The sequence below is a fragment of the Papaver somniferum genome, chromosome 1 (genome assembly GCF_003573695.1).
Source record: "Papaver somniferum cultivar HN1 chromosome 1, ASM357369v1, whole genome shotgun sequence".
NCBI lineage: Eukaryota > Viridiplantae > Streptophyta > Magnoliopsida > Ranunculales > Papaveraceae > Papaver > Papaver somniferum.
In genome coordinates this window covers 137,232,097-137,244,946 of record NC_039358.1, presented here as the reverse complement: position 1 = coordinate 137,244,946, position 12,850 = coordinate 137,232,097, and the positions used below count along the sequence as shown (strand labels likewise).

General features: G+C 37.3%; 2 protein-coding genes across 2 annotated transcripts; both read left to right on the top strand.

Moving 5' to 3' along the window:
• Nucleotides 1-3,615: 3,615 nt before the first annotated feature.
• Nucleotides 3,616-4,887, top strand: LOC113351196 (disease resistance protein RPM1-like). Its single transcript, XM_026595226.1, has one exon. It carries the CDS (start codon nt 3,616-3,618, stop codon nt 4,885-4,887), a length of 1,272 nt encoding a protein of 423 aa, XP_026451011.1.
• An 809-nt stretch (nt 4,888-5,696) lies between these two features.
• On the top strand, nt 5,697-10,262 carry LOC113302046 (protein ACTIVITY OF BC1 COMPLEX KINASE 7, chloroplastic-like). The gene is made up of 18 exons (XM_026550891.1): nt 5,697-5,884; nt 6,142-6,801; nt 6,902-7,045; nt 7,215-7,340; nt 7,450-7,537; nt 7,630-7,723; nt 7,807-7,900; nt 8,002-8,056; nt 8,143-8,234; nt 8,326-8,496; nt 8,596-8,652; nt 8,763-8,846; nt 8,955-9,039; nt 9,154-9,215; nt 9,314-9,388; nt 9,501-9,605; nt 9,695-9,836; nt 9,945-10,262. Exons 2-18 carry the CDS (start codon nt 6,163-6,165, stop codon nt 10,016-10,018), a joined length of 2,187 nt encoding a protein of 728 aa, XP_026406676.1. The 5' UTR covers nt 5,697-5,884; nt 6,142-6,162; the 3' UTR covers nt 10,019-10,262.
• Nucleotides 10,263-12,850: the final 2,588 nt, after the last annotated feature.

The window sequence follows — 12,850 nt, the reverse complement described above, 5'->3', positions numbered from 1 at the left end:
CACAATTCTCGTAAAGTCCGGACAGCTAGCTAGATTTCGACCTCAGTTCTTAGCCTGAGAAACTATCTCTTGGTGATTAGTAGTCATAACTTCAGATCTTTCTTTACACATGTGTAGATACACTTTACACTCTTATCACATGTCCTTATTTGTTATCAGTGCTAGGATTGTGCCTTGATAGCTAGATTGACATCTCCATTTTGCTGTGAGCTTAAACTGTTTTGCACATGTCACATTTGATGGAATCTGAGCTTATATTTTGTCCTTAGGTTTTGTAGGCACACCTCTGGTAAACCTTCACGAGACTTCAACTCGTCCACTAGGGACACTTAGTGGTTTAAAAGGCTTAGTGCATACGCTAAATGCACTCGAGAGACCAGCGACAGTGGTATAGTTAGGATTTCCTTAGTTCTGTTTTACTTGAGGACAAGTAAAATTCAGGTTTGGGGGTATTTGATGAGTGCCAAATATTGTATATATTTATCCCTTTTTGTTGGCATTTAACTCATCTTTTGCGCATTAATTCTACATTTTATCCCATATTCTGTATTTTCATTGTTTTCAAGAATAAATATTTTTATTAATTAATTTTGCATTTTTAGGTAATAAATAAAGTTCGGATGAGACGTGGAGCGAAAAGAGCAGAAAAGTAGTGAAAAGCCGGGAGAAATTACGCAAGGAAACCGCAAAGAAGCGCCTCCGTTCTCAGCCATCAGATCAGTTCTCAGGAGCATCCGACGGTCACTCCTTCATGAGCATCAAAATCTGATGTTTCTGCCGAGCACCACAGTGCTGAAATTCCAATCCTTCAGATTAGATGGTAGTTGAATCCAACGGTCGCTCCTATGCCTGTGCATCAACTCCCGATGATTCCGCCTAACACTACAACACCTAACTCAATCTAGCACCGTTGACTTCGTTGTGTTACACATCCAACGGTCGCTACAAACTGCTTCTCTCTTAGCCGTCCGATCTACCTACCATCTCCATATCCAGCAGCTCAGCTCGCCAAACATCGAACCAGATGATCCCGCTTCACACCCTAGCACCAAACCCTATACTACCACCCAAACACTCCCTCCTTCCCAAAACATCGAACTCATCTTCTCCACCCGACCATTTCCAGAACCACCATCGCCTGCAACTCCACTGCCACCACCAGACCTCGAGCTCCACCACCACCACAACCAGCCGACCAAGAGACCTATCGAACCCCCTAGTCTATCTCTCTCCCTCGTAGCGTCTTCTCACATAGGTGCTAAGATTAAGAGAGGCAGGCTTAGGGTTTCGCTCCAAGATAGGGTTGCAGTGCAAAGAAGACGAAGAATAGGGGATTTCGAGCAGCGTAAAGCCAGTACAAAGCATGGGTCGAGCCAATTTTGGGAGAATGTAAGCAAATTTTAGGTAATTTAAAATTGCCCTAATTTTCTGATTTGGGGAAAATGTGTGTGAACCCTAATTTGCTAATTTGGGTATAAATAGAACTGTGTATGAGATGTAAAAACTGTTCTTGGACTAGCCAAGTTTCCCCCTAATTGGGTTAGGTTTGATTTTAATTTCACTTTCAATTTTAACCATTTGCATATTTTTCTCCTTGTTCACTGTTAGTGTTAATGCCTGGATTAGCCAGTGTATCCAGAACCAAGTTCTGTTAATGATAATTTTTCTGCTGTTCATGTTGTGTTCCTGTTGTGTTTATGTCAGTGCAATACCTTGTTGTGTTATGTGTATGATGTTTGTTCCTGTGATGTTGTGCATCTATCTATTCTATCATGTTCCTGCCTATCATGCTCTAAGTCAATTGCTAAGATTAGATGAAATCATATAAACCATAAGGAAGTTTCCTAATCAACACATGTCAAACATCCTGCTTTCACAGTGCATATCATGTATGCATTGTAGTTAGAATTCCCTTGTGTTATCATGTACAGCTCATGCTTAAAATGCTATTATGAACCCTCTGACTAGTTGTGCTCTAAACAGACAATTAGTACTTAGGTAATTACCTTAGCTGTGATTAGAATGTTCCTTAGGCTGGTAGTGGATTCAAAATCTTAGTGATCATCCTCTTGTTCTCACTGTTTTCATATTCACTTCACTTATTTTCTTTCTTCCATTTACTGTTATCTTCATATCTCTGCCCTTGGCCTTAGGCCTTGGTTCAGTCTTGTTGTGTTTTACTTTTGTTCAATGATCTGTTGATGTTTGTCATTCCTTTACTTTGTTCCATTGTTTTTGGCCTTGTATTGCTTTTGTTGCTGTTTTCTTGCCATTTCTGGTACATCCTGCTGTTGCTGCTGCACTGCTGTGCATCTCTTCTTCTGCTGCCCTGCAGCACTGCTGCTGCTTCTCCTATGCAGAGCTGCTGTTGTTTCCACTTTGCTGTGCAGCTCTTGCTTCTCCTGAGCTGCTCTTCTGTTGTGCAGTTGCTACTACTGCTACCACTTCCATTGCAGCTGTTGTTGCTGTTGCCCCCCTTGCAGTTGCCCTTCTGTTGCTGCTGCAGCTGCCTCCCTGCAGCTCCACTGCTGCCTCCTCCCTAAAGGCTTAGCCACAGTTCACTAAGGCCCATTCCATAGTTAAGACCAAAGGCCTAGTTCAAATAGCCAAGCCCAATTCAGTCAACCTGTGGGCTTAACCAAAGCCCAGTTGTTTCAAGCCAAAGCCCAAACTCATTAAGCCCAATCCATTCAAAGGGCATTCAAACCCAATAGTACATTAAGCCCAACACTTCCAAAGGGCTTCTAAGCCCAAAGCAAAACTAGGAACCCAATTTAGCTAAAACACTTCCGAAACACACCCGATCTCTGTGGATCGACCCGTACTTGCACGAGCTACAACTGACGACCGTGCACTTGCGGTATTACTGTAGGCCCGCGTTTCATTACGCTCAATTTTATACATCTCCTGGCCCAACACTACTTGAGTGAGAAAAGATATATGATTGTATTAGATGATGTATGGAATATTGATCTCTGGAGTATACTTCGATGTGCATTTCCGAATAATGGATGTGCTGGTAGGATAATCCTCACTACTAGAGATGAACTAGTATCTTCTTGTATAGGTACTGGAAGTCGAGTTCATCGCCTTGAACCACTTCTCGAAGACGATGCTTGGTCCCTCTTTTGTAAAAGGTCATTCTGGAGAAGTCAGGATCGCACATGTCCTCCAGAGCTGAAAGAAATTTCTCTTGTGATCCTAAAGAAATGTGAAGGATTACCACTTGTTATTGTTGCTATATGGGGACTAATGTCATCCAGAGACCAGACGTTCATCGAGTGGAAGAAGGTTTATGATAGTCTTGATTGGCACATAAGTAACAATGAGATGCTCTTAAATGTGAAGGTCATCTTGTTGTTAGGTTTCAGAGTTTTACAATACTACCTTAAACATTGTTTCTTGTATTGCAGCATTTTCCCAAACGGGTATCAAATTAAACGAAAAAAGCTAATCAGGTTATGGGTAGCTGAAGGCTTCATTGAAGAAAGGAAAGGAATGACAATGGAGGAAGTTGCAGAAGAATACCTCAGGGAACTTATTTTTCGAAGCATGATTCACATTACAGAAACCAATGATGCTGGGAGAGTCAAGACATGTTGACTGCATGAATTCATGCGTGAATTGGCGTTAACAACATCGGAGAAACAGAATTTCTGCACACATTTGAGTGCTACAGATTCGAGTCTAGATGGTAGAGTTCGTCACTTATCAATATATAATAGTGACAGAAATATTCAGCTAAGCAAGAGTATATCAAACTATCTTCGCTCATTCTTTTTCTTCGAAACTGAAATGTTCCCATTTTCTTCTTTGCATCATAATCTATCACACTTCAAATTGCTAAAAGTCTTAGACCTGCAAGGTGTGTCTGTTGAAACCTTGCCTGGTGGATTGTTTAGCATAGTCGATTTACGGTATTTGAACTTGAGAGACACCAAGTTAAGGGAGATACCTAAATCGATAGGAAGTTTACGAAACCTTCAAACCTTGGATATCAGGAATACCAACGTTCAAAGGATACCAGATGAACTAACCAAGCTACCAAGTTTGCGTCATCTATACATGTACCTTTACAAAAATGATTGCGCCAAAGATTTCAATTTTCTTTGTACGATGAAGCCTCCTTTAGGAATATGGAATTTACATAGCTTACAAACTCTAGCATGCCTTGAAGCAGATGAACACCTAATTAAACAAGTTGGCAATTTATGCGAACTTAGGAGGTTTCAAGTTACAAAGTTGAGAGCATGTGACGGGCCAAAATTATGTGCCTCTATTGAGAAGATGAATTGCCTTCGCTACTTGGGTGTAACGGCAATTAACGAGGAAGAATTACTCCAGTTAGAAGTTTTATCTCCTCCGACTCCTCTTCAGAAGCTCATTTTGGTTGGTCATTTGCAGAGGTTACCTCCCTGGCTCAGCTCACTCATGAACTTAACACACCTGTATTTAGGTTGGTCACCACTCGGCCGAGATGATGATATACTTTCGTTTCTCCAAGTTCTGTCTAATCTTGTCCTTCTTGAACTCAAGAAGGCATATGAAGGAGAGCTACTACAATTTCATGCAGGGTTCTTTCCTAAACTCAACAAACTGAACTTATGTAAACTGACACGACTGAATAATGTAATCATCAATGAGGGAGCATTGCCATGTAATAGGTTTTTGCATCTCATTCGATGTGAAGAATTGAAAGTTTTGCCCGTGGGGATTGAACATCTTGCAACACTTGAGAAGTTACATTTACAAGAAATGTCAGTGGAATTTGTTCAAGAGCTGCAGAGTGACATAAGTGAAGATCGCAGAAATATCCGTCGCATATCTACTGTCAAGCATGTTTTTTTAACAGAACATAATTGCGTCGTCGAGACGCTTTTGTACTAAATATAGATAACAGTTTTATCAATTCAGCTCTTTTATTCATTCAAACTCAATAACTGGTTTTGGGTCAAAATATGTGAAGCAATTTCTGCAGTTCTATATTTGCAGCACAAGTACGACACCAAATGGCCCAGACATGCTAAGGAAGATTTGTGTTTGTATGATTGAATTAATGAGCTTAGTTCTCACGATGATATGACTGGTGTCTATTTTCGTTACACGATAATTGTCAGTTAGATTAATTTGGATTTGGTTGTGAAAATCAAAAACTAAGTTGAAAATGGCAATCAGAAACTGATACTGTCACGCAAAACCTAACTGTAACACGACGAAAAATGTAGCGTTACACCGTTTAAGATTATGACAGTGGTGAAAAGGCCACGACAACAGAGGAATCCAAAATCACTGGGATGAAATAAAATAATTGGTTGTTGGAAGTACACGTAATTAAAACAGTACCAGTCTATTTAGCATCATGGTGTACGAGACGCACCCGCTCAAGGTTTTTCTGTCGTTTAACAGGAAGTTTGTTGAACCAACACCACACGCGAATCGAACAGGTTCCTTAGAGATAAACTTGAGTGTAAAGCGCTGATACATGATTCAATATACAACAGCGTTACCGTTACGACACGTACATAAACTAGATTACAGTCCTACGACTGATGAAGTCAACTGTTCAACTCATAGATGTCACCTTTTTATTGGTTGTTAGTGGCCGATCATTGTGAAGCATCTGTAATTGCCTCGTTTTTTAGTGGCTCCAATAAGTTTATGTTTTTTCCTTCTCTTAATTATTTAAAAAACTGACATTTTGCCTATTAGAATTCTCTCATTTCTCTTGCTCTTTTTGGGAGAGTTTGAGGTTGAATTTTCAACATCAAAATAATCAAATTTTATTTATAAATTTGTCAATGATTCTATAGAAAAATAAGAAAGACTGTTTTCATCACTATAGACGTTTCAGTGAAGATCCAAAGGTTCCATATTGCTATATTGTGTAAGTGTTTGATTCTTATCATCCATTTCAAATTGCATAAGCTAACTCCATTGATTTCATCATATTTCTCTCTAATTTATTTTCCGTGGATGAAAATCAATATTCTTTAAGCTTGATTATGTAAAACCAAACTTAAATTACCCCAGTTGAGACTATAAACAAGATTGTAAACTCTAGTTACATAGGTTTATCATATTCAGGCTTTGTCTTACCATCTTTTAATGTAGCTTTAGTCTAATTCTTTCTTGTATGTATAGAAACAGGTAATTCCATCCGAAATGGCGGCAATATTGGCTTCGCATGGCTGTTATTGCCGAAATAACGAGCAACCGGAACAAGGAAGAGTAGGACTAGATAGTCTCAGTTTCTTTAGTTCAATTTCTGTACAGAAATTACCAAAATCTGAGAATTTCTTAAGTGATGTTTCAATAGTTAATAGAAGATTTACATTTCCAGTAAATGCGCAACAAGCAGACTTATCTAAGAGGTTAGGTGTAAATGGGCAAGCTAATAGGATGGTTTCAGCGGCTGAAGTAACCAGAAGTAAGAATACAATCAACGGAGGTGTAAATGGTAATGGGCGTGCTACTAAAATGGTACCCACCAGGGAAGCAATGAGAAACATGAGATCAGTTAATGGTTCACAGAAGGTTGTTAATGGAACAAGTACAGTTAATAGAAGTACTTCACTTAATCTAGTTAATACTCAGAAAAGTGTTGGCTTTAGCAATGATGTTTCTTTTAATGAGGAACTAAAAGTACTGCCTTCAGATGAAACTTTTAGTTGGGCTAATGAAAATTACAACTCTTTTCAAAGGAGTGTAGATGTGTGGTCTTTCGTTCTTTCTTTACGTGTTCGTATACTTCTCGACAACGCCAAATGGTCATATCTTGGAGGTTTCACTGAAGATAAACAGGTTAGTTAATGGTACCAATTCCAGCTTCTATTAGGTCTCACTTACAAGCTTTTCAGTAAGTGTGTGTTTATTTGGGTCAATCTGGCTATGTTCCATCCAGAAAAACAGAAGACGGGGTACGGCTTCATGGTTAAGAGAATGTGTATTACAGCTTGGGCCAACATTTATCAAACTTGGACAGTTGTCCTCAACACGGTCTGACTTGTTCCCGCGTGAGTTTGTGGACGAGCTTGCCAAGTTGCAGGTATTTGTTATGTTGAATCTTAATATACACCTCCTCTAATGATGCTATATTGAGTACTTCAAAATAAACTCAAAATCAAGAGCTTAAGAATAATGTGTTATTGTTTACTTCATGAACTAATTTGGACTAGCTAGGGTAACATCTGTTTCTTATTGAACGTGATATTCAGGATAGAGTCCCAGCATTTTCAGCTAAGAAAGCTAGAGCATTCATAGAGAATGAATTGGGAGCTCCAGTTGATGTTCTGTTTAAGGAATTTGAAGATCGACCTATAGCTGCGGCTAGTCTTGGTCAGGTCACACGTCTATCCCATAGCTGCTTGACAAGCTTCTGTTTCCGTTGGTAATGAGAAGAACCGGTATAGTTTTGCTAACGACTTTGATGATAAGTTCTTTTGGTTTTAGGTACACCGAGCTATTCTGCATAACGGAGAGAAAGTGGTTGTGAAAGTTCAAAGACCTGGTCTTAAGAAACTCTTTGATATCGACTTACGTAAGCACATATACTCATACAGCTTAGTTGAGTTTTTCTACGTATGTTTAGTCCTTTTCTGGTTTTCCTATCGAATTCTGCTTTTCTTACAGGAAATCTAAAGCTAATTGCTGAATATTTTCAAAGAAGTGAAACTCTGGGAGGTCCTACAAGGGACTGGATGGGTATATATGAAGAATGTGCTACGTAAGACTGCGAGCATCCACTTATTCATTTTAACTTAGCATGATATATCTATCACTAATTCCAACATTTTGTAATGTTTTCAGGATTCTGTATCAGGAAGTTGATTATATAAATGAAGCGAAAAATGCTGATAGATTCCGTCGTGATTTCCGAAACATAAAGTGGGTTCGAGTACCTGTATGTTTCTTGCTCAAGACAACCACACACACCATATATAGTTCCGTTTAATATGCACAGAACTTTTAATTCTAACAAGCTGCATTTTTGTTTTCTTATAGCTGGTGTTTTGGGACTATACTGCTACAAAGGTGTTAACATTGGAATATGTTCCAGGTTTCCATCTAACCCATTCACATGCTTGGTCGTATAAGTAATATTGATACTTACTTGATTGTTTAAATTTGGTTTCTATACTGCAGGTGTTAAGATAAATAACTTGGACATGGTAGATGCTCGAGGGTTTGATCGTTCTCGCATCTCTTCACGTTCTATTGAAGCATACTTGATTCAGGTGAAGAAGCTTTCGGGCCTTTCATATCACTCAAATGAGTCACATATTCTCATTCATTGACATTAAAGTTCTTTGGCGCTGATTTTCTTAGATACTGAGAACTGGCTTCTTTCATGCTGATCCTCATCCTGGGAATCTTGCCATTGACGCGGATGAGACCCTCATCTACTATGATTTTGGTATGATGGGAGATATAAAAACTTTCACTCGAGAGAGATTGCTTGAACTCTTTTATGCAGTTTATGAGAAGGATGCAAAAAAGGTTTGCACCTTTCTTAAGCTTACCTACGGTTGCAAGTTATGGAATTTAAAATTTCAAACTTCTTCGGATTAAGACAACTCTATGCACTATGCATTGCAGGTTATAAAATGTTTAATAGAGCTCGAAGCACTCCAGCCCACTGGAGACTTGTCATCGGTGCGTATGCCCACTGTTTCAGTTTAAGACCTTAATGTAGTAACATTTTGGTTGTTTTTGATTAATAGAAATCTTTGATAAATTTTGCAAACTTTTGTTATTATGTCTAGGTTAAGAGATCTGTGCAGTTCTTTTTGGATAATTTACTAAGCCAAAGTCCTGACCAGCAGCAGACTTTAGCTGCAATTGGTGAGGTATGTTAAGATTCAACCTGTAGCTTAACTTCATTTCAGAGCATATTTATATGTGATATCGACTAGACTGTTCTAATTGTAATATTGGATATTTTTCTGTTTTTATAGGACTTATTTGCAATAGCAACAGATCAGCCATTTCGCTTCCCATCTACTTTTACCTTTGTCATACGGGCATTTTCAACCCTGGAAGGTTCACCCCCCCAACTTCTGTAGATAAGGAATAAGAATGCTTAACTTGACTTCACCTTTCTAGCTACAATGCTTTGTTTGGATTTACCCTGATGGTGACTCTTCTTTCTTACAGGTATAGGATATATACTAGATCCAGCCTTTTCGTTTGTGAAAATTGCCGCCCCTTATGCACAAGTATGTATTTCTTACTTCAATAGTGTACTATGTTATTCGATTTCCTCCATGATCCATATGTATAAGCTAATCTCTAGAAATTCAAATAAAATTTCCAGGAACTCCTAGATGTAAGACAGAAGCAACAAGGTGGAGCCCAACTCGTGGAGGGTATAAGAAGACAGGCTAATGAAGTAATTATTTGTCTTGTGTTAGTTCTGTTATCAAAATATATCCGGCATCAGCTTAGTTTTCATTGTTTTTAGTTTGCCATTTGTAAAGTCTGGTTTATGTTAAAATTTGCAGGCCAGAACCTCCACCATTTCCATGCCATCCCGAGTTCAACGCATAGAGGAGTTCGTGAAAGAACTTGAATCAGGGGAATTAAAACTCAGAGTCAGGGTACTTGAGGTAATTTAAAATCGAGTTTTCGAGACCCCTTTACCTTTTAGAAAACTTTCTTTTAAACATATGCTAAAGAAATTTTCCCAATAAACCAGTCGGAAAGATCAGCTCGAAAGGCAACGATACTTCAAATGGCGACAATGTACACAGTTATCGGAGGCTCATTGCTAAACATTGGAGTATCTTTTAGCAGCCAGGGAAATAACATGATTGCAAATGGGTCTTTTGTTGGTGCAAGTAAGTCGTCCACTCATTTCGTTAATGATCGAGAGAATGCTTCTTTAAGTTCGTTCGAATCTATATGGACGTTCTGTTTAATGATATATCCCTAACATTATATTGCAGGTATTTTTTTCATATTGTTATTAAGGTCTATGCAAAGGGTGAAGAAGATTGAAAAATTTGAGAAGTCTATATAGAAATGTTATACTCCGTATTAAATTAATTATCAGAATTTGAAAAGAAATTTATTCTCATTTTGTATATTGCAGTTTTTTTCTTATAGCTTAAAAATTTGTACTTAGAAAAGAAGGAGACGAGTATTTCATCGTATAATCTCCTCATAATATACAAAGTGTTACACATTGTAAAAGAATCGATACAAAAGTTGTAATTGTATGATGGCAATGATAATATAATGGAATATACTGTTCTAGTCACAAACTTGTTGGAGTTTATGGATGGTAAAGAAAATAAATTAACAAAAAGAAAAAAAAATCCACACTATCATTGTTCTGAATTCTAATTTCTATAACTTACAACTAGTTAACGATAAATGGTAAGGTATGTAAGATAGACATCTGTTCGTTTGAGTTTGATTCGCGAACTGAATCTTATTCGGTGTCTGATGTCAGATCATTTGCTTTCTTTTATTTTTGTGATGTTTGACTCGAGGTCTGACTCAACTCATACATCTGACTCGAAGTTATTTGAGCACATATCACACAGTATCCAATAGTTTTCCATAACTCTACTATTCAATAATTTTTGAGTCAGATATAATGAGTCATGTCCATATAAGCTAGATCCTGATAACAAGTTGAGCCAGAAAAAACAAACAACCTGTTAGTGAACACTGCCACTTCATGGGACAAACACTACCTAGCTAATCAATTCTTATTTTGTAGCCACCTCCACAAATGATCGTGAGACATCTAGTGAGAACTAGGAACTTTAAACAAGCTAAGAGATCGACTAATAACTCAGCTGATTTAAATTAGGGATGCCAACGTGTTGGTTTTTATAAATAAAAAAAAATACGAGCTAGTTTCTGGTCTGATATCGGGATCGAAAGCGATAAAATATCGGGATACTTGTTGGATCAGGGTATCCAGCGGTTCTTTATAAGTCAATCAGTTTTTTTTTTCTTTTTAAATCTTAATCTTATTAATTTATTTTTGAAAAAGGATGGATACCAAGTACACCACCAAAATTTTCTTTTGGAACATGTATGCACAAACTTGTTACAACTGTTAAGTACAGATCAACAAAAAAGATCATTGCACCTGATTGCAAAACAAGTTCCTTGGACGATCTCAAAAATCAATATCCATCCAAGAACAACCTAACATGTAGCCGACCTATATACGAGTCGAATTCCAATAAGACCAAGACTTTTAATCTGTATTTCAAGACATGAATTCGCTAGAGCAAGTCTTGTAGGCTTTATACAACTTGAGCTTAAAAACTATCTAAATTGTTTAACGTATTACCTATAATATTTTTATTATAAAAATAAACAATAAAATGCGGAAAAATGTTCATCTTCTTCTCAAAAAAGGTATTACTATTGAGGATAGTTGTGTCCTCTATGTTGAGTTAATGAGACAACTGATCATTTGCTTCTTCATTGCAAGGTTGCATATAGAGTGTGGGTGACGCTTTTTCCGTCTAAATAGGCCTGGTCCTTTTCTAATTCTATGCTTGCTCTAGATAATTGTTAGAAGGGATAGCTTTCCGGAAACTGTCAGAATATATATATATATATGGAATCTTATTCCAACAACATCAGTCTCTTGGGTCCTTTAGTCTGAGAGGAATAATCGAACTTTTAAAGAGAATTATAGCTTCAGAACGGACAATGGTCTTATCACTGAAGCTAAGTATTTGATCTTATCTTGGTCTGCAACTAGTGGTAACAAGATTCATGTCAATTTCACTAGTATTGTATCTAATTGGGATGTTGTTTTTGTTTAGCTTCTTCTGAGTTCTACCTTTGGTAGTATGTATTTTTGAGTATTCTTCTTTATAATTATAATTCTTGTCTTCTTATCAAAAAAGAAAAAAAAAAGCTTGAACTAGAAATTTCTTCTTCACAATATCCATCCTCTTACTAAAGTCATGCGACATTATCTTAGTAAATAGAATGGTAAAAAAATACGAGTAAATAGGATATCGGTCTTCACATACGTTTGTTGATGAAGTTCTCACAAATGTCTCCGTTGTTCTTCAGTCTTCGATCTTCAAGGTTGATTGTTGAATTCTGATACTTAACTACCATGCTTTATTCTTAGTCCGGGACTGTCTTTAGTAGACAATAAATCAAGATATAGTCTCGATCAACTAAATTTGACAACAAGCTTAGCACACTAAAACTTGTGAATTTGACCGAGCGGTGCTCTAATAATTTTAATATGAATTTATTTTGCAAATGTTGTATTAATATTTTAATAGATGATTAAGTGTAAAATAAATAAGAAATAACACAAGTTTAAAGTGAAATTAGATTGTGCTAATTATTCTCAAAACTACACATATACTTGGAGACCCATAACCCGTAAGGTATTAGAAGTGCAAATGGGCTTCCGGGTATTCTTGTACAATCCCACAAAAGATAAGGTGGCAAATGTCAAATGATCAGAGAAGCAGATGCACACAACTGAAAACATGCACACATATGTGACATGAAGAAAATATGAGGTACCAATAACTTGTCGTGAAATCGGGTAGAATAAAAGAAAACATGAAGTAAGATCTTATCGCAAGTGCATGTAGTTTAAGTCCAAAAAAATGTGCTTATGATTAGGCATGATCCGAAGAAAGTAGGATCTCGTCGACCAGTTCTTGGACACATTACTGAATGGGTAGAAACTGCAGATTCAACATACTTAGTTACTAAATATGAGACTCCGTGACTTAGTTAGTTAGATGATTGCGAAATAAGCAAGGTTAGCTTAATTTGTTTAAACACTTATTTCAAATCATATTTGCACCAAAATTTAACACTCCCCTTAAATCCAAAGTCCTATGAC